At 40.9% G+C, this 22,521-nt stretch overlaps 2 protein-coding genes across 3 annotated transcripts in view; one reads left to right on the forward strand and one right to left on the reverse strand.

The window, feature by feature from the left end:
• The window catches only part of APIP (APAF1 interacting protein), a 35,497-nt gene extending 21,859 nt beyond the window's left edge, over positions 1-13,638 (reverse strand). The window contains exon 1 of the mRNA XM_063289621.1: positions 13,445-13,638. Coding sequence (XP_063145691.1) covers positions 13,445-13,504 — 60 coding nt within the window. The 5' untranslated portion in view covers positions 13,505-13,638. The remainder of the gene's footprint in view (positions 1-13,444) is intronic.
• Positions 13,639-14,957: 1,319 nt separating this feature from the next.
• The window catches only part of PDHX (pyruvate dehydrogenase complex component X), a 48,385-nt gene continuing 40,821 nt past the window's right edge, over positions 14,958-22,521 (forward strand). Inside the window, exons 1-2 of one of the 2 annotated variants that reach the window (XM_063289617.1) lie at positions 14,958-15,120; positions 21,115-21,198. In XM_063289617.1, coding sequence (XP_063145687.1) covers positions 14,979-15,120; positions 21,115-21,198 — 226 coding nt within the window. In that variant the 5' untranslated portion in view covers positions 14,958-14,978. Of the gene's footprint in view, positions 15,121-17,318; positions 17,347-21,114; positions 21,199-22,521 lie in introns of those variants that run through there. The other variant, XM_063289619.1, reaches the window with a different exon arrangement.

Below are 22,521 nucleotides of genomic sequence, written 5' to 3' on the forward strand. Positions count from 1 at the left end.
GTTCTTAAAGTAATGCATATAGTAGCCCAACTGGGTATCAGCCCTTTAAGGTAGATCAAATTATGAATCCAATGTCATGTAGGTCAGTACTACTTTTATTGTAAATCTATAGAAACAGAATCTTGCAAGTCTGAATGCACCTTTCCCACTCTCCCTTTATTTTTGTTTGAGAACTAGGGATGGTCTTGTCTGAGACATTTACTCAAGTTACACTCCTTCCCCACACTCAGTCCTCTTTTATTTAACTGCTGCCTCAATAGCAGCTCTTCCTCCAGTCCCTCAAGGCCATTCCTTCTTTCTTCCACAGGTGATGATAATAGCCTGAGTTACTATAGCTAGGTCCTCTTGCCCCAGATAGTCCTGATGAAACTGGGCATAGGTTCCTCTGGTTTGGCTTCTACTTGCTGTTCCAGCAGAAGCCCCTGAATCCAGAAGGACCCCCAAGTTGTGAGCTTGCTCTCTGAGGGCTAGTACTTGCCCATCAAGAAACAACTCTGCCGATGACACAGAACCTTGATGAATCTGTAATAGCTCAGACTTACTAGAGTTCAATTTCAGTGTATTCTCTTCTATCCAGACCTGACAGCCTCTAAGACACCGGGAAAGGACATCGACAGCATCTCCCTTACGGCCTGGAGTATCAATTTACAGTGGGTATCAGCCATACACTGGTGATACCGCAGCCCAAACTGTTGGATGACCTCTCCCAGCAGCTTCATATAGATGTGAATGGTATCAAAAAAGTCACTGAGAGATCCAGTAAGACCAGGATGCACTACCCCTTTCAGATCTTGACAAGTCATCTAGAAGGGTGTTTTGAATAAACATTCTTTTTTTAATAAGAATTTTATTAAGTTTCAAGCAAAGATAAAAGCTACAGAAAAACAAAAAACTACAAAGAAAAGAAAAGAAAAAACTAAAAAAGTATGGAAACACAAGAGAAAAAAAATTTAAATTACAAAAAGAGGTGCCTTCTAACTTTTTAACAGCAGGGATACAGAACAATTTTCCATAATCAATCCCTTATTCTATACTAAACCAAAATCACATTATTTCTATAAATCATTCCATTGGCACATTATAAAGATCACTAAATACAATTTCTCCCTCCCCTTATATTAAAAGAAAGGAAGGAAGGAAGAAAATAAAGATCAAACTAAAAAGACATAAATTGTCTGCCATTATACTTCATAATACAACAATTTTAGTAACCTTATTACACCCAAACCAAACATTTATTATTTTTTAATTTTACCTAAATAAACTTAATCCAAATTGTTAAAGATAAGTGAAGTCAGCAAAACCCTAAAAGCAATCCAGATAAATATTCTTAAACCCTTATCCCACTTCAAAATAAACCAAAGCATTTACATATCCCCACAATGCGCACAGAGCATTTTTTCCTTAAAAAAATCAAACAGCCCAACTGTAAAGTTCAAGTCTGAGTCTGACTCCAAAAATGAAACTTATGCTGAGCCAGAAGGGGAAAACAAAACTTACCTGGAAGGAATTAGAAACCTGGAGTGACTCAGCAGAGTGGGACAAATCGGAGATTCTGATTGGGCAAAACCCGGAGAGAGGTTCAATTCCTCCAATCAGTGCCCACGAGAGGAGAGCTGAGAAGCGAGTAAAGCAAAAGGCAACCCAATTGGCTACAGAGGAGAAATGGCACAAAAAGGATCAGATAAAAAGGCACCAGTGCAAGGAGCAAACTGCCAGAGACAATGATCCACTGAGCTAACAGCTTCTTCTCGAGAGTCCTTGCTGGAGCCCAGAGCCTTGCCTATAGCCGACATGGAATCAGCACCAGCTCCTTCTATTGATGCAGACTTACCTCCTCTGCATGCCGCTCCAGCCGAGTCCAGCCTTGCCTCCAGTTCCAAGTCTTGTCTTGCTGTTCCAGCCAAGCCCAGCCTTGCCTCCAGTTCCAAGCCTCCTCTTGCCATTCCATCCAAGCCTAGCCTTGTCTCCAGTTCCAAGCCTCGTTCTGCCATTCCAGCCAAGTCCAGCCTTGCCTCCAGATCCAAGCCTTGTCTTGCCACTCCAGCAGAGTCCAGCCTCACTTCCAAAACTGAGCCTTGGCTTGTTGCTCCAGCAGAGCCTTGCCCTGCCTCCATTGCTGAGCCTAGCCTCCTCTCCATGCCGTACCCTGCAGTTGAACCTCAAGCTTCCTCCTTGCTATGTGCTCTAGCCACACCCAGTCTTGCTGCCTCGTCGAGAGGGTTAGCCGAGTTCTGTCTTGCTGTACTGCCACAAACTCCTGCTACTCCAGATCCTGCAGCCTGCCTTGTTTCCATTCTTTGCCTGAGTGAACTTGAGAGAACTGCACTGTCTGATCTATGGACTCTTACCTATTATAAATAGTTGATTGTAAATAAAGGACTTCCTTTTGTATTCTGCCTGGCTGTCTCTTAGTCTGAACAGGACACCAACTGCCCCCCTCAAAAACTCCAACTTCTCTTCAGGAGACCTTCCAAACATAATAACCCCTTCTTTTCCATGGCGTTCCATCAGAAGAACAATATCACTTATGGCTTGCAACTCAATCTTTCCCTTTAATTTCTTCAACTCGACTATACAATCTTCATCCAGCATTTCAACAGAAGTCGAAGAGACACTTCTGTCACTGTTAAAGTCCTCAATTTCATCCACATCATCCCCAACCAAATGACACATTTTAGACCTCATATTTTCCACAATGCCCTGAATGCCTCGCATAAAAACTTGGTAGGAATCAGAAAGAATCTGTTTAAAATCTCAGTGGAAGTCAGAGAAAGTCTGTTTAAAATCCTCCATGTCTCAAGCAGTAGATTATGGTCCCCCCTAGGAGCTTAACCAGCAAAAGTTGAAGATATGAAGGAATTCCAGAATGTGTTTACATAAGTGAAAGTTCAAAACAGCCAATTCAACATGTAGGAAAATGCTAATATCTTCAAATTTAGTAAAAAAATAATAATAGGAAGACAATTATTTACTCTAAATTCTCCTTAGTATTTGGATGGAAAACAAACCAAAACTTAAAAAGAATTTTTTTAAAAAATTAATCCCCAAAATAATGATAAACACCAAGAGAACCACTTCTCCTTGCTGTAGAAAGCCTCTCTTAGGGTATGCGTACTTTAAAAAAAATATAAATTGGGTGATTTAGAAATGAGGTGGCCAGTCTTAGTGTCCCTTTAGGGCTACAGCGTGGCTTAGAAAATGGTGACGTCCCAGCCTCCTCGCTGCTCTTACCAGTTGAGCGCAAATGCTGTTTGCAATCTTCTGGCTGCAAGCAGCTGTCTGGAGGACAGATGGGGTGATTCCAGGTATTCTTCTTAAGGTGCATATCAGATGCTTCAACTTAAATATTTCAATATAGCTGAGTAGCCATAAATTTTCTCAGAAAAGAGCCACTTCCTTTTTGAGATAAAAAAATAAATTAGGTTTCTGAAACTCATTCTACTTGCTTGAGTAAGGCTGTCACAGTAACAAACTTAAAAGATGGCTTTTAAATTGAGTTTTCTTTGAAATTATCATTAACAATTGCAGTTCGACATCCTTCACTTACCACATTTAAACAGATGCAAAATAACAACTCCAAAACAGTTAACCCAAAAGGGAGTTGACAGAATGCATTTTTGTACAAGCTCTTCATCACTAATATGGATTTGGTTATAGAAATAAAACTTCCTTTGAAATCGTTCATATTATTATATATAATCTAGCCTTTATACATGTACTGTTGCAAAATATTATACATATTTCCATAAGCTGAAAGGTTTTCCTCATTCAGTATTTTTCAAGATAAGCTACAGCTTACGTTACATATCAAAGTAATGCCAGACATTTCTAAAAGGATTCACCAAGGATTTATAAAATTACTGTTAAGCCATAGGACTGAAATACATTGAGAAAAAACATTCCCAGCTTTCTTTAACTGCATTTCTTGTTAACTGCATGTTTCTAGACATTTATTGTGTTTCCTATTAAATTGTACAAGAGTCGCAAACTACATTTTAAAAAAATGCAGATAAATTTGATCTGCAGTCCATGAACTTCCCTTCTATACTCTTTCTAACCTCACACTAAATTGTTCCTGTCTTGTGTATGAAAGGTATTTATCTTTAAATAATCTGAGTTCTTTCCTAAATTGTAAAAGAATCTTGGGTCAAATATGTTATCAGTGTATACTTCTATTAGGCAGATTTATGTAAGTAAAAGGATACTCCCTGGAATATTTGTGCAGTATCTTTTTCTTTTTAACTTTCTGTCACTTTCCATAGTCTGGCTATCTAACATTCAAACAATTTATGGCTCTAATGACACATGTTATGGTCCTTCCTGTATGTAGGTTTCTCTGAGGTGGTGTCACCAGATCCCAGATTCAAAGTTAAAGAATGTGGGCTGTTTTCTATCAAATTAGCTCTTAACTTCTTTTTCCCAGAATCCTTTTCTTTTCACTGGCTTGTAATCAAATGCTTTTTCTTGGAGATTTTCAATAGCTGATTCACAGATATTGTCACCAAAATTAAACTGTACAGGTGGGGCTACTTCTGTTACAGTACCAAGCAAATGCTTCCCCAAACAGCAAGTAGCCAATTCTTATTCTACTGTCCTTTTAAAGATCCATTTTAAATGTTTTCTTATTTACATATCTTTCAGGCTGCAGCTGTGTCATAGTTGATACAGAAATGTTCCCCAAAATGTTCAGCGCAGCTGACAGCCACTAAAATTGCCCACCTTTAATTTAGTGTTCCATGAATATTCAGCATGTGTTCTCACTTTTCCTCTACACTAGCTTTTATTTATTTGTTTGTCAAATTTATATGGCTGCCCATCTCACAAGAAGTGACTCTGGGTGACGTACAACAATTAAATAAAACAATAAATATATAAAAACAATCATTATTAAAAATATAAACAGTCATTATTAAAATATATCAACCACCAGGCACAGGAGAGAGCAAATATTAAGCACAATGATGGAGCCATCTTAGAATTTCACCAGTCCCCTGGGCCCCCCAGGCCTGATGACATAGGCAGGTCTTGAGGGACTTACGGAACATTAACAGGGATGGAGCTAACCTCACTTCGGGAGGGAGAATGTTCCACAAGGCAGAGAAGGCCACCTCTTGGGACCTGCCAAGTGTAAGTCGCTAGCCAACAGGACCCACAGCATGCCCTCTCTGCCAGATCTGATGGGATGGGCAGATGTAATCGGGGAGAGGCGGTCCCTCAGATCACCCAGTCCCATGCCATGAAGGGCTTTAAAGGTTAAAACCAGCAACCTAACCCTTGAATTAGACCTGGAAGTAAACCGGCAACCAATGCAGCTTGCTGAGCAGAGGTATAATATGTGCTGTTCTGGAAGCACACAGCTGCCTGTGCCGCTGCGTTCTGCACCGGTTGAAGCTTCCGGATACCCTTCAAGGCCAGCCCCAGGTAGAGTGCATTACAGTAGTCCAATCTAGAGGTGACTAGGGCATGAGTGACTGTGAATAGACCCCCCGCTCTAGGAACAGGCACAACTGGCACACAACACGAAGCTGTGCAAAGGCCCTCCTAGTACAATTGCCACCTTCTCTTCAAGCAGGAGCCGTGAGTCCAGGCGGACCCCCAGATTGTGCACCGGGTCTGTCTGGGGCAGTGCAACCCCATCCAGCACCAAAGATGGCATAGAACCTGTTGGTGTATTATTACTTAAGGAGTAAGTCACAGAGGCGCCTGTTAATTGCGCACCAGCAGAATGAAAAGGTCAGTCATCAGTTGTTCTCAGGTTAAAATGTAACAAAGATCAAAAGGTTAAGAGTGACCTAGATTTATTTATTTATTTATATTTATTTATTTAGGAAGCTGTCTTTGTTTTAAAAACTTGCTTGCTTGCTTTTTGAAACTTGCCTGCCCAGCCTGGTGTGTGATGGTATGGTGTTTTGTATTTAGAAGATTTTTGAGCGCTTCCAGGGATCTGGAAGAAAACTGTTTATGTTCTCTGTTTGCATAAATACAACTGTTTGCTGTAATGCCTGGTGTCATTACTGATCTCTCATGCCCAACACTTTCCGGTACTCTGCACATGCACCAGAACACACACACCAACAGAACCGGCAGGCCCCAAGACCCAAAGCCACTCAGTCTTGCCAGGGTTCAACTGAAGCCTGATTTTCCCCATCCAGACCCTCAGCCTTCAGGCATCGGGATAAGATGTTCACAGCATCACTTAATTCGCCAGAGGCAAAGATATATAATTGGGTATCATCAGCATCCTGATGATACCTCACCCCATGGTGATGGATGAGCTCACCCAGTGGCCTCATGTAGATGTTAAATAGGATAGGAGAGAGCACCAAACCCTGTGGAACCCCACACAGTAGGGGCCGAGGGCAGGACCTCTTATCTCCAATTACCACTGACTGAATCGGCCCTAGAGAAAGGAGACAAACCAGCACAACACCATGCCACCCACCTCCAATCCTCTGAGCTGATCCAGAAGGATACCATGGTCAATGATGTCGAAAGCTGCAGAGAGGTCAAGTAGGGCAAGGATGGGTGCACAACCCCCATCCCACCCTCACCAGAGGTCACTGAAAAGTGCAACCAATGCCATTTCCATCCCATACCTGGGCCTGAGTCCTGACTGAAAGGAATCTAGATCATCCACTTCTTCCAAGGTCCCTTGAAGCCACTACACAACCACCTTCTCAACCACTTGCCCCCCAAAGCGGAGGTTAGATACCGGACAAAAATTGTCCAGTATTGTGGGGTCCATTGATGGCTTTTTGAGGAGGGGGGCGAACCAAAGCCTCTTTAAGAGGTAAAGGAACAAAGGGGAATTAACCACTGCTAGAACCATTCACACGACCCACCCACCCCGCCTGGGCCACTTTAACAAGCCAGGAGGGGCATGTATCTAAAGAGCAGGTAGCTGAGCTTATTTATTTATTTTTATTTATTTTATTTATCTATCTAATTTATCCCCACCCATCTCCTCCTGTCAGAGGCCTCTGGGAGGTTTACAACAAGTGATTAAAACCATCAGAATAATACAAAAAATAAAATACAGTAAAAATACTATAAATAGAAATAAAAAATAAAGAATAAAAAATCCAAGCGATGAAACATCTAAAACAGTCCAAGTGTGGGAGGAGTGGTCTATAACAACCATCCCCATGTAACTCTATTCCCCTCTCCACCCCAAGTGAGGTGGCAGAACCAGGTCTTCAGACTCTGCCGAAAGGCCAGGAGCGATGGGGCCAATCTCACTTCCGGGGGCAGCACATTCCACAGGGCAGGAGCTACTGCGGAGAAGGCCCACTTCCTGGACCCCACCAGATGAAATTCTTTTACAGGCGGGGTCCGTAGCGTGCCCTCTCTGCACCATCGGGTGGGACGGGTTGATGTAATGGGGAAGAGGCGGTCCCTCAGGTAACCTTACAGGACCCTCAGGACCAAAGGTTCAAACTGTTTCCAGAAAACTGGGCAAGGCTCCTCCCCAGGCATCTCCTCTGGACCTGCAACACGGCTGGCATCCAACTGTGAGCGAATCTGAGTGACTCTGACTGAAGCTGAACAAATTCCTCCGCACGCCCCTGAAAGAGGTTCTCTGAATCCCCTCTACCAAAGAGAGCTCAAGGGGCAGCTATCTGCACATGCAATAAGGCCAGAGAAGTACTGACGCTTCACTGCCCTTACCGCTGCAAAATAGGCCTTAATTGCAGCTCTAACCCATATTCCGTCAAGTTTGTCTTTTGTGGAGTGCCAGCTATGTTCTTGATGTCTCTTCTCATGTTTCATCTCCCTCAACTCCTCCATGAACTACAGGAGTGACAGGATCCCTCAGAGGGGAGAGGTAGAGGGGAGAGGTTGCATGGGCATGATCTGATCCAACACCTTAGACACCCCCTTATTCCAAGTGGCAACCAAGGCTTCTGATGGACCATGCAGCAGACCAGCAGGAAGAGCCCCCAGCTCCTTCTGAAACCCATCTAGCTCCATCAGTCACCGAGGGTGGACTATTCCAATGGGACCAGCCTCCCTGCAGTGGGTAGTGGCACTAGAGAATCCCATGGAAATCAAGGCATGATCTGACCATGACAAGGGAGACACCAAAAGCTCCCCCAATATCAGTTCACATAGCCACTGCTCCGAAAGGAACACCAGATCCGGTGTGTGACCACTGTCCCATATCAGGCTCTGGATGATCTGGGACAGGCCCATGGCCATCATGGTGGCCATGACCTCCCAAGCTGCCTCAGACCCTACTCCTAGAGAAGGCAGGTTGAAGTCCCCCAGAACCATAAGTCTGGGGAACCCCACTGCCAACACAAAAAAGGAATCAAGGAGCTCAGGCAGGGAGGTTGTTGTGCAGCAGGGAGGCTGGTACAACAGCAACAATCCCAACTGATCCCTGGAGCCCAACTTAATGAGCAGGGTCTCACATCCAGTGTCCTGTGGTGCAGTGCCCCTGAAAGCCGTAAGAGATTCCCAGATGATAATTGCTATACCTCCACCCCTGCCTCAGAGTCTTGGCTGATGCCACACTTGAAACCTAGCTTGGCATATCTCCGAAAGAACAACCCCCTGCTTCTGGACCCAGTCAGGTTTCAGCGATACATGCCAGTTTGGCCATCAATCATCAGTTATTAAATCACTAATGAGGGAGGCCTTATAACAGACCAGCCTGCATTTAGAAGCAGCAGCCGAAAGCCAGGGCCACTGAAGGTCTGCTGATAGGGCACTGGGGTTGAGATCAAGGAGCTAGAATGCAAAACCAATATGAGACAATGGTCCCACATTCCCCAAGAATGGCCCACTCCCTGTCTCCCATTATATCCCCCATGCCCATCACCACCATAATATTATTGCCTGCTTCCACCCCCCTAATGACAGCCCCATCCCCACATCCAGGCCCCCCAAGACCTGGAACCCCACATTGTCCTCTCCAACCATCCCTAGGAGGGGAAGCTGGGCATCCTGAGGCATTTTAGCTTCACTAGCTCTCAGTGCCATCAGGGTACCCAACCACCACCTCCCCATTCGCTACAACACCCTCACACACACTACAACACATACATACACACTAGCACTCACAGGAACCCTCCCCTGCTTCTCTTACCAGCTGGTAGAGGACTCCCTTCCATTCACTCCCACCCCACCAATTCCTCTTCTGGCTCTCACCCAGAAGGAGGAATCAGTCATCAATTCACAGCCAATGGATAGAGCCGTGTCATTTCCTTCCTTCCTTCCTTCCTTCCTTCCTTCCTTCCTTCCTTCCTTCCTTCCTTTCCTTTTCTGGGCCACCTGGAGGGAAAGCAAAAGTGGTCTCCGTGGGGGGAAGGGGATCCACAGTAGCCTGCCACTTTAATGTAACCCCACCACCACCTGGGCACCACCCACACCGCCAAAGCCCCAGCATCCAACAGCAAGAAAAAGCAGATGGTACAGGAAGGGACCAGTTAATTTTTCATTCATGGGAAACTAATGTTTGCTAATCTATTTGGACTGACTTTTACTTCAACGTTCTTCTCCTTGTGCAGCAAACTATAAAAGAGTCCTAACCAGGTCAATCTGATCAAGGCTTGCAATTCTAGTGGATGCAAAATGACAAATTACAGTTTAGATGCAATGGCAAACTATATTTTGGCACAAAAAGGAGGGAACCGATGGTTATATTTGCATGATTTCCATGTCACATTATGTGAGCATTATGAAGAATTCTGCTTTACAAATTGATCATTCCTGCTAAGCAAGTCCTGTAAGCAGGAACAACCAAATCGGGAAAGGTTTTTTTATGCCTTGTTTAGTGCAATGGGAAGACCAAGGATTCCCCATTGGAACAATTGATAGACTTGAAAATCAGGAATAAAACAAGTTTTCCATCTCTGGCTTTTTAGAAATGAGACATGTTTAGTTATAATGCCACAAAGTTGTTATTTGTTTTGGTTTCTTGAATTTATTGAATAAGCTACAAACCAGAGGTTTTAAAACAAAAATGGCTGTATAGGTATTCCTGCCATTTATTTTATAAACCAGAATTTGATGAATAAAGCAACATTGGCTGGTTTCGTACAGATCAAATGAAAGTAGCACAGAATGACTTAGTGTAACACCTCCCCACCACCACCAAACCTGGGTATTATTAAGATTGTGGACTTCCATCTCACAGAATTCCCCAGCTAACACAACCATGGCTGTGAAATTTGGGAGTAAATATCACACATAGAAAGTGTCAAAGCTGGAAACGGCTGAGTTAGCATCATGTAGGAACCTAGTCAATTACCTCATTTGGCATGGAGATGGCTGCAGTGGCCAGGGTGAAGATGTGAAATTGGTGTAGGCAGACTTGGGATTTTCTGTTGTCACCCCCCAACACACACATTTTGGTAGGTCCTTTTTTAAAAACTATGCTAAACTCACTTTAGAACTTATACTGCAGTTTTGTGCATTTCCTACCTCAAAGTGTGGCATCACCTGGACAATCTTATCTGGGCTTGGAAACTAAACAGAGCTAGACATGATTAGTACTTGGACAGAAGACCAAAAGGGAATATCTGGGCTGTAGGCTAGACTACAAAGTTGAAAAATATCCTGAAGAAGGCAATGGCAACCAAGAAAACTGCATGGTTGGGTCTCTGAAATGACCAGGAGTTGAGCCTGAGGGCATCATTATAACTTTTATTTATTGATTTACAGGGGAAAACATTGTACAGTATGTCAACTACATGCTAGTTTTGGGTCAAAGGCAGCTCTGTGGATTCAGGAGCAGCATGTAGTCTTAAATTGCCCGTTCATGCTTGCTTTATTTATTAGATTTATATCTGGCTTTTCATTCATGAGCTCAAGGTGGCATGCATAGTGCTCCCTCTTCCAATTTTTCCTTACAACTACAATCCTGTGAGGTTGTTTGGGCTGAAAGACAATGATTGGGCCAGTACCATCCAATGTCTGGTTTAAATGTTACTGTTAATAAACAAAACATATGTGTTATGTGCAATTAGAATACAGTTGAATTTGAATAATTTCCACTGAAGTTTATGAAGCCTTTATAACCAAGGGAGGTGTGTGTTAGATGATAAATAGTAGATATGTTGTTATACAACTTTCATCTGTTACAATGTGTCAGAGATTTGAAAATCAAACTCCAAAAATAACTGGTTACAACCAATCAAGTTATATTTGTGAACTTATCATTAATTGGAAGGAAAAGCAAAGTATTTTCAATGTTGTGCTGTAACTATTCAATCAAATCAGAGCTCATAACTTCTGCATAGCAGGCAACTTTCCTGCAATAACCAAAAGCTGTTAACAAATGATAGAAATCCAGCTTTTTCTTTAAGTTCTTGAGTAATAAAGAACCTGACGGAATTTCTTCATCCTCAAAAGTTTTGATGATTTACTCAATAGAATTTGGTGTGACTGTCATTCATTTTATCACACATTCAGTATCATCATATTGCATGCTGTTGGCCTTGACTCCGGCACCTCTGATCCTATAAAATTTATTTTCTAAATAATCTACATTTTTGTGTGATGCATTTCATAACGTCTCTCAGATTCTTTTCTGGTAGGATTACACTGAAATGGCACAGCATATACCATTTCATGCACTTTGATTTTATCAGTGTGAAAAATAAATGTTCCCTCCATTCATCAGGAAGCACTATAAATTTTATTTAGCTGATATAAGTGGTAGTTAGGCAGAAATGCAAAAGAAATGCTTGCTTGCTGATGAAATCCCATCCACATTTAATGTAAACTTGAACGAGGGCCGCCAGATATCTGCTGAGAAAAATCTGAACGACTGCTATATGGAATAAGGAGTAAGGAGATACAGCAATCTTACTCTTTGCTAACAACCTGGTTATTTGGATATCTGCAATCCAGATCTGGTAGCTACAGTTGAATATAAAACTAGAATGTCCCAAAACCCAACCTTATGCATAATTGGAGGAGTCAAGTTTAGAACCAATACATGGCTATTAATTAGTTTTTAAGCATTTACCAAGAATCAATCTTGCAGTTTGTGTTTTTGGAAAATGGTATGGTCAGATCAACTTTTGCACATGGTGGAATAGTACCAGGTTCACAATTAACATTACAGACCCCATGTATACCTGCTGCATTAATGTTCCCTAGTACTGAATCCAAAAATTGGATGTTGCATCTGAAAAAGTTAACTCCACATCTCAGATATGCAGATGATACCACTCTGATGGCTGAAAGCGAAGAGGAACTGAGGAGCCTTATGATGAAGGTGAAAGAAGAAAGTGCAAAAGCTGGCTTGCAGCTAAACCTCAAAAAAACCAAGATTATGGCAACCAGCTTGATTGATAAATGACAAATAGAGGGAGAAAATGTAGAAGCAGTGAAAGAATTTGTGCGAAGATTACTGCAGATGCTGACTGCAGTCAGGAAATCAGAAGACGCTTAATCCTTGGGAGAAGAGCAATGACAAATCTCGATAAAACAGTTAAGAGCAGAGACATCACACTGACAACAAAGGCCCGCATAGTTAAAGCAATGGTGTTCCCCATAGTAACATATGGCTGCGAGAGCTGGACCATAAGGAAGGCTGAGAGAAGGAAGATTGATGCTTTTGAACTGTGGTCTTGGAGGAAAATTCTGAGAGGGCCTTGGACTGCAAGAAGATCAAACCAGTCCATCCTCCAGGAAATAAAGCCAGACTGCTCACTTGAGGGAATGGTATTAAAGGCAAAAATGAAATACTTTGGCCACATAATGAGAAGACAGGACACCCTGGAGAAGATGCTGATGCTAGGGAGAGTGGGAGGCAAAAGGAAGAGGGGCCGACCAAGGGCAAGGTGGATGGATGATATTCTAGAGGTGACGGACTCGTCCCTGGGGGAGCTGGGGGTGTTGACGACTGACAGGAGGCTCTGGCGTGGGCTGGTCCATGAAGTCACGAAGAGTTGGAAGCGGCTAAACGAATAAACAACAACTGTACTCAAGCACTCATCTTGCATCTTCCCTGCCTACAGTTACTAACAGCTTGCATTAATTCTTCCTGACACATTTAAATTTAAATAAATGTGTCACAGGCAGAAACTCAACAGGTGAAGAGTACTTTCCTCTTTTGTTTTTGGCTTTTAATTGGTGCTATTCTTTCTATAAATAAAGGGAAGCTCTTCTCAGCAATGTCGATTTTTTGTTGATTATGTGCCATCAGGTCGTTTTCGATTCCTAGCAACCACACAGGTTTTGTTCATGCTCATTTTTGCTGGCCATCCCTTTAAGCAGAAATCATTTTTGCTGGCCATACCTTTCATCAAATGCACATGCACGAACCCTCCCGTTGGGGAGCGATCGAATTCTAAAAATCGACTTGGACACTCAGCGAGCAATGCCAAGTGCTCACAACCTTACGTTAAAAGCTTGTTTTCCCTCTCACTCGCCTCTTCAGGGTGAGGGCTGAGATCGGCTGGAGCTGTTGAGCGCACCCCGTTACCTTTGCTTCATCCAACCTGCTCCTGGACGGACGGACGCAGTCCCCACTCGGCTCCGCCATAGCGGGAAGGCCATCAGAGCCTTCTTTGTGCCGGAGTCGCTCCTTTCGAAGAAAGACCCGGGCCCTTCCAACTCCGGCGCTGGGAGGAGTCTTCTCACGTATTTCGAAAGGTGGCAGCGCAAAGAGGAATTGGGGGCGTTGCAGCTTTGGGTCACCGTCCTGGACGACCGCAGCGCCGGGTGGGATGCTTTGGTCGAGCGTCTATGAGTTGGATCCGTTGCACCGTTCCTAAATGAGCCGTAGTCAATGAAAAAGAGACGCACAGTTGCAAACATGACTCCAAATCCTTCGCTGCAAGGATAACTTTTCTTCTTCTAGCACCGATTCCTAGCACGTGACTGTTCTTTTATTTTTCCAGGTCGCGCTTTGATTTGGTTAGATTGTGAGGAGATGGATAAGGCTTTTGCCTCCAGGTCGGAATGGTAGGTGACTGAGACGGGAGGGTACACACGGATGTAGATTCATAAAATACCGGTGAATCCCGCCCTGACTAACTTTTCCTCACCCACAGCTACCTGACTAGATAGTAATAGTCTGTTTTCCAACCAGCTGGGTCGCTTATTTCCTCCTGAACATATCTAATGATCTTTAATTCTTTTATTTATTTCAAAATAGTTTACCCCCCTCCCCCCAAAAAGCATGTTAAACATCAGAAGATGACTGGTGCAAAGGAACAGTCAGATCACAAAATCTGCATTAAACACATGTAAATTGCTACTGCCTTTACCTGGTAGTACAGGATAAGCACCGACAGGAAGCTCTGGCGTGGGCTGGTCCATGAAGTCACGAAGAGTCGGAAGCGACTAAACGAATAAACAACACAGGATAAGCACATAGGCTTCTAAAGGAGGTTTTATTCTGTAACAACTGATTAGATGACTCGTGAGATAGAACCTATCAGCCAATTAATATTTGAAGTTTTTCCCCCATAATTTCCTTCACTGTTTGCTATTCTGTTGATGATCTGTATAGAAATCAGTGTAAGAGATGCGATTATAGTACAATACATTCAGTTTATGCCTTTTGTAAAGTTGCAGTAAAGAAACGAGGCTTGGTATGAGAAGAATTGTTTCACACACGCATATGACAGCTTTACTCTGAAATACTGGGAGCAGGTGAAGTCTGGTCTGATATACGTACAGAAGGAGCTGGTTTAGAAAACATTCTATTTCAAGGAGCTTGAAATAGAAAACATGTCGTGAAAGAAATTGACTAAGCCAAAAAGGCTTCTTCCTCATTTTTTCATAGCAATCACTGTAGACAAATGGAACTCTCATCTACTTTCTGCTTAGTGCAAATTACACTTTTACAGAAGGGTTTTTTTTTCGCCCTTCAAAGAATGCCACCTAAATGTATGACTAGCGTGTCCGTGTGCGAGTTCAGGCAGAAACGACGCCTTGCCGAGATGGGAGCACTATTTTTTCAGGCATTGCAATAGACAGCCTATCCTGGGAAGGGGAGGGAAAGGGGGAAGATGGCAGCCTCCCTGTGGCTGATCCATCGCTGCAGAGGAACGATCAATCGCTTGCTGGGCAAGAATTTAATGCGAGGGACCCTTGGTTCCTTGTCCCAGGCGGTGGGCTGCAAATTTCTACACATGACCCCGGAAGCCTTGGGTGAGTTGCTGATTATTCATGGGGAAATTGCTCTCTTAATCATTTGTTGGCAAACCTGGGGTTTTGGTTGGGTGAAGGCAGCAGGGATGGGGCTGTGCTTCTACAGGCGTGGATGGTTCAAGAAAATTGCAAGAATAGGACGGGTGCCAAATAGCCAGGACGTGGGTGGAGTAAATGCATACTGTGTATTGCTTTGGTTCCGTGGTATAGAGAAGGCTGTTGCAAGTGGCAGAGGTGGTTGAATTATGAGCCTTAGGATGGGCAGGAGCCTTCTGTTAATGTAGATCCATTTCTTGCAGTCACTTGTGGCACTGAGGATTTTCTCCCAGAATCAACGAAGTAATTTCAAGTTTGGCTTAGTGATATAATGTAGGTGGGGGGTGGGAGAACTGCTTACATTTAGGTCATAACAGGGATCCCAAGAGTGGGTTGGCTGCCTTTTGTGAAGTGAAATGTTTATCTAAGTGTATTTTATATTGTTACTCAGCTTGAATATAAGTCTTGAAAGAGTTAATCATGTAGTATAAACAATAAATGTAGAGAAGCAAAACATTGCCACCATGTTTTGCTCCCTGTTACATATTAAGGGAAAGGTTTGCAAATAGCGGGGAAAAACCCTTGCCAATTTCAGGAGGAATGCTAAGGGTTAAAAATGTGCTTTAATGATGCATTATATTTATAGTACAGCCACATTTCAAACTTTTAGCACCCTTCATGCATACTGTATGTCTTAGATTTAATAGGAGAACAATATTATCGTATATTGTGGATTCATATTTAGAGAAATTATTTCTGTTCTTCAGTACAAAAGGATTACCTCAGAAAAAGTGGCAGATAGTTAACAGGAAGTAAATCTGACTATGATGACTGAGGTTTATTTCCAGATACAATCTAAAATGAGGACTTAATAGTCTTACGTACTGAGCCAATCTCTCTGTGCATGCAAATATATTTAATTAGTGTATTATTTTTTTTAATAAATTCACATACATATTTCGTTTTAAAGTGAACTAAGTTGTGGAAGAATATTAAAGGAAATAACATTTATTTTAGAGATTTCCATGCATTTATAGGTACAAGAAAAGGTTGCTTAGCATAAAAACTACTCTTCTGATAAAGGTGAATACTTTCAATTCTGCTCCACTCAAATCCAACAATGTACAGTGTAAGAGCTGAACATTTAATGCTTCTTATGATTCTGGCCCAGAGAATGTCTGAAGGCCCAAGATAAAATTCAGTAGATGATGCTAATGATATTTGGTTTGAGCTGTGCCAGACTGGAAGAGTTTTACTGGCTCAGAGGAGGGAAACCCTGGCCTCCCGAATGCTGCTGAACTATGACTCCCAGTAGCCCTTATTATCAGCAATGCAAGCTGGATCTTGGTGGTAGCTGTAGTTCAGCAGCAGATGTTGGGCCATAGGTTTGCCACTTACCTCACAGAACTGAGTTATCAGTCTCTTTGAAATCCACTATAAATTAAAATTTCCACATTCATTGCAAAATGGAGAAATCCCTTTATCATTTAGAAGTATACCATATCCACAATTTGTCATTGAACTATTAAGACATCACCTCCCTAATCATGCTCTAGTTACCAGCGTTATGTTTCTCAGCATTTACATTAATTTTGACCTGCAAGTGGCAGAAATATATTATCTTTAATGTGCTTGTACAATTATACAAAAGTATATTTGTACTGAGAGAATGCTTTTAGACTGACATATATGTAGTTGATGCAAACTGAATGTTAAAAGAACTAATTAAGACATTTATGTTACAATTAGTACACTGACCACTAGTAATAAACCACTGTACAGTAATTATCAAAGCATGTATTAGTTTCTTAGTTATAAAATAATAGTATATTAATTTTATACTAATAGAATCATAGGGTTGGAAGAGATCTTGGAGGTCTTCTGTTCCAGTCTCCCAGACATTCCTGCATTTATTTATTTATTTATTTATTTTCCACCTTTATTATTTTTATAAATAACTCAAGGCGGCGAACATACCTAATACTCCTTCTTCCTCCTATTTTCCCCACAACAACAACCCTGTGAGGTGAGTTGGGCTGAGAGAGAGCGACTGGCCCAAGGTCACCCAGCCGGCTTTCATGCCTAAGGCAGGACTAGAACTCACAGTCTCCTGGTTTCTAGCCCAGCACCTTAAGCACTACACCAAACTGGTATAAATTCCTTGTGACATACACAAGAGTTGAATAAAAAGTAATGTATCCACCTCCATAATTTTAATTTAAATAGGGATATTTTAATAAGTGAAGCAGGTCATTAGTCCTTGAAATGAACTCTTTTGTTACCCCTGTTTATTTCTTGAGATAATCATTCACTACACACTTCTGCCAACAATGGACAAGCTTATTAAAGTCATCACAAAAAGCTCCATGGTTTGTCTCTTTAACCAGGTCCTGACAGCCCTTTCCATCTCTTCATTTAACTCAAACGCATGCCCACAAGGCTATTCCTTCAATTTGGGGAAAAGGTGGAAGTCTCATGGTGCCAAGTCTGGCCTGTATGGCAGATGGAATAAAGTGGAGAGATTCAACATTGCAGTTGCCTCTTGGGTGGCTTGTGAGGTGTGCGGCCTAGTGTTGTAATGTTGCAGCAGAATTTCCTTCTTGTGCATCTGAACTCTGCTTAACTAGTCTTTCAAGGTTTTGAGTGTTGCAGTGTAGTGCTCTGAGTTGATACGGTGTCAGGGTCAAGGAAATTCCTGTGAATAACACCATTTGCAACCCAAAAAACTGTAACCATGAGTTTTCCTGCCAAAACCTGGGTTCTGAATTTTTTTCCATAGATGAAGCTTTGTGATGATATTCCATGAATTGATGCTTTGTTTCTGGATCATAACAATATATCTATGTTTTGTTATCTGTCGTGAAGAAGTTTCTCACCTTTATTCTAATAGTGTGACAATTGCTGGCAAATTTCAACTCTTTAATCTTTCATCTGTCAACATACAAGGAACCAATCTTGCACAAACCTTCTGATATTGAAGAATATCAATAGTGTGACCTATACTTTCTTGTGAAATGCTGAGCTTAATAGCAGTTTCCCTTTAAGTGCTCTACCAATTGTCCTTAATCTGTTCATAAGCCTTTCTCATGTGAAAATTACTGTCACAGGTCATCCATTTCACTCTTTCTCACACAAATCAGCTCTTCCCAGACAGCTGAGAGAGCTGGGAAATCATCACATTTTTTGACTTAGTGACACACTGTATTCATGACAACAAAGTCATCACCATACAACCTGCATTTGGTCATGAATTTTAATTGGAGGGACTCCTGCAGCAGTCAAGAATTCAGTCATGGCACATTGCTTAAAGCATACTGACAAGTACTCACTGCAGACTTCCATTTCGTGAACAATAGCAACACAGTCTTTTCTCACAGAAGCTTCCTGCCAACTGAAATGAAAAAAACATGCTAAAGATTATGTTGGAATTTCTAGTGTATCAGTTCTGCCACCTATTGGTGAATGATAACTTTGGAGGCATTACTTTTTGTTCAACCCCCATATATTGGTTTGTGATTCTTGTCTCTTAAACCTGATGTGGAAGGCATTAAAATGCTCAACATATTTATGTCTTCAAAAGAACCCTAACTATTAAAACAATGTCAGAATGTTGTTTTATCAAACCAGGAGTCATTGTAAACTAGTATCCTGTTTCCAACCTGGTTCACCCAGATTTTTTTTTGAGAAAATGAAGTAGGAAGGCAGTAGCAATACCTACTTTGTCTAACCAATGATCCTCCCTGTTGTATTTAGAGTAGTAATCTTTAAATGTTATGGCTTATGGTTTGATATAGCCGTGTTTTACGTTAGTTTTTAAAAAGTGTATTTTAACTCTGTTTTCTACCCTTAACAAACTGCTTGAACAGGATAGGAGAACTACAGATTTTTATCAGTGTGAGTGTCTCATTGATGATATTCTAAGCAGTTAAGTATTAAATAATAAAGGATAGATGCAAATATCTACATTATCTGCTCAAATTTGGCTCTGGGGAAAAATATGTTGTTCAGCAATTACCAGAGCGTGCTCCTGAAGATTCCTGGGCATGCATGCATACATGCATCCAGTGAAATGATATTGTGTCGTGTGCATAAAGGCTAAAGTGTCCTTGAATCCAGCTTGTCAATCATGCAACATTCTTGTAGCATTACCTTTTTCTGAAATGTTTTCAGTGTTGTTTAGTCTACGGTTGTGGGGTTTCAAGATGGTCTCTTTTTCAGTCTCTAACAAGTCTGACCGTCACATCTGTATCAATGTTCTGAGAGCTTAAGGGAAGGTTGACTGTATATACCATTCTGATAGCGCTTCAAGTAAAAGGTTATCTTTGAATCAAAGCCTGTGCATCAAAAAATTAAGGAACACCTTTCAAGAATAAAGTATTTACTTCAGTTGCAATTATTCAGGTTGCAGTAGGCTATGAGAAATTCCATGCAGGTTGGTGAATATGTTTGAGAAGGATGATTTACATGTTGTGTGCAAAAGAAGAGACGTTTCTTCTTCAGGTCTGTCCCTTTCCTGCCAATCCATTAGGCAGAAATAGGCTTTTAATAAGGTGGGCGTGCTGGATGAGGAGGAATGGCTTTCTGGCCCTCCGCTGCTGGGCATGGAATTGCAAGCTAATATTTCGGGGGGCAAATTATTTACAGTCTCTTATAATATCTGAAATAAGTCCCTTGGCAGATAAGTAAAGCTTTCATGGATCGTTTGACTAACTTAAACCTTTACATGATATCCAGTCATAGTATTATCCATCTAAAATGAGACCACATTTCACAATATGATTTGCTTTCGCACAAACATCATGTCAAGCTACCTTTCTTACTTAATCCATACCTACAATTTCTTTGCTAGTTGTATTGTAATACTACTAACTAATTTCACAGGTTGGTTACTATGACTGTTTTTCTTTACAGTTTTATATAATTAGGATTTGTTGTGCATTGCTTAAGCCTAATGTGAGATCAATATGAGGCTAATACAAGATTACACTAAAAACCCCACAAACCTTCAAAATACTTTGTTCTTTACTTGATGTTTCCCACAGAAATGAAATTAGAGTACATTCCAGACGATTACATGAAATACTTATAATAAGAAACCATGTAGCTTCAATAAATACTTTAGTTTCCTGATCCTATTATTTAGCAGTGTATTTAGATCACCGGTACCTATTCCCTTCCTTTAAGTAGACTACACCATTGCTTTTGGCAGTTTTTGTAAGTCCGTCATCTAAACAAGGCTTTAAATATTTTTATATAGCCAGTGGCTAAAGAGAGTTAAATTTATATGCTAAAAACAGCTAATTTGCTCTTTCAAAATTATACCAGTGACATTACATTTGCCAGCAGTTGGCTACTGATGTGAAAATTGTAAGATTTAATGAGAAGATTGAGTATAGTGACTTACATGTCCCCCAAATCCCCCCACTCAACCAGACCATCTGCAGCAACCTTGGAACACCACAGACAGACAGAATGTCTGATTTCCTTTCCCATGAAAAATAATGGCAGTAAGGAATATTGTGAAAAGGAGCTTTTGAAAGCTGTTGGAAGGAATAGGTTTTGTCTTTCAAAACTTAGTTGTGTATTTCTGTACTCTGCTTTTTAATACATTCCACCTTATCTACCTTTTCCATTGCCAGTGAGTAGCTGTTAGGTTAAGGATATGAGGTCAACTAAGTTAGCTTGTGGCACAACTTTCTTCACAATCCACAACTATTCTGTCTTAATGGATTGCCCTCATAGCAACTCCTTGTACAACACTACACCATGAATAACATTTAGCACACATTATGGTTCTTTGAACTTGGTACAGCTTGCTGAAGTATCGCATATCTGGTTGTTCTTAGAGAGGCTGGTGGAACTTGCTTCTCTGCATAAATTTACAGATAAGGATTTACTATGCTGGCTCTTCTCATGAAAATGAAACAATACTGATGATAACTTTTTTTCTTCTCCCAGGTATCCCTGCTATTAAAATCATTATGCCTGCTTTATCACCTACAATGGAAGAAGGAAATATAGTGAAATGGCTGAAAAAAGAAGGCAAGTCTGAGCTATCAGAATACTGTTTTGAATAGTGAAAGCTTAATATTTTATCTTTTCCAGTATAATCTTCTCCTGCTTCCTTTTTCCGTCAAAAATAGATTGTCATAATGCTGCTACTCCATTAGGATTGCTATTTGCTGTGGATTTAGCATGCATACTTTATCAGTTTTACAGAGTATTGAAAGTGTCAGTAATCTATTTATCTATTAAATCTGAGTTGCTCTGTAACAAGCTTTGGCTGGATGTATGGGATAAACAATTATTTTATGATTATGGTATAAATGAAGGTAATTAAATTATGAAAAAGAGACTTGTTAATCCATTTTCTATTTATACTGTACATAAGCCGTTTTCTAAGGAACACTGAAAAGTATTTATAGTCAATGATGTAACTAAAATCTCATGACTCTGGCTACAAGTCTCCATTTGCAGAAGACTTAAGCTACCAAAAAGGCTGCCTGTGTTTGCACTGAATCCTATATCCAGTCCATATGCAACAGCAATGGGTGATAAAACGTTGAAGTGCCATTTTTAAAAACTTCCCTGCATGTAAACCAGTGTTCCTCGATTAGCAGATTATTGCAGCAAATATTACATATGTCTGAACTCTTGGTCTGTGATAATTACTTTAAAATGTGAATTAAAATACAGGTAGCATTTATTGCTATTTCTTGATAACAAATTATGATGTTGGGATCTCTTGATTGTCAACTCCAATAACATGGTCCTTTATTTCCATTCTAAAAATGTGGGACTGAGTTGATAACATCTTGGTTTCTTCATGTTATTTGTAAATGTTTAAACTCAGCCTCACTGTGTATATTCCTGAGCTCAACTTTTAAAACATTATTATTTTAAATGTCTGCATAAATAACTTGATATCCTTCAGACTTTGGAAGGGTATCTCATATCTAGGAGTATGATCTATATTCAGAGGGACACCATATAACTGTGTATATTCTGAGACCTTCTGTATTCTGAATTGAAAACAATTACTATATTAATTTAGTGAAATAATGGCAAATTCTCTGAAAGAAAGTCTCTTAGTATTTTTTTTATTCCTCCCTTTTTGGGGTTTTATTATAGTAGTATTGTAGAGACAAACAGAACAAATTGCATTTTTGAATTTATTGAATAGCTCATTACTTCCTCCTCTTTTTTTTGGTCAGGGTTATTATAGCCACCCCACTCCAAAAGACTCTTTTAAATGAAATGTCCACAGAGATCAAATACTGATTTTGAAACATTTCCCAGTGACTGTTGTTTACAGTTGCCTTTCCAAAGGCACATGATTTACCTGCATCACTACCCTTCAATAGT

The sequence above is a fragment of the Candoia aspera genome, chromosome 1 (assembly GCF_035149785.1).
Source record: "Candoia aspera isolate rCanAsp1 chromosome 1, rCanAsp1.hap2, whole genome shotgun sequence".
Taxonomy (NCBI): Eukaryota; Metazoa; Chordata; class Lepidosauria; order Squamata; family Boidae; genus Candoia; species Candoia aspera.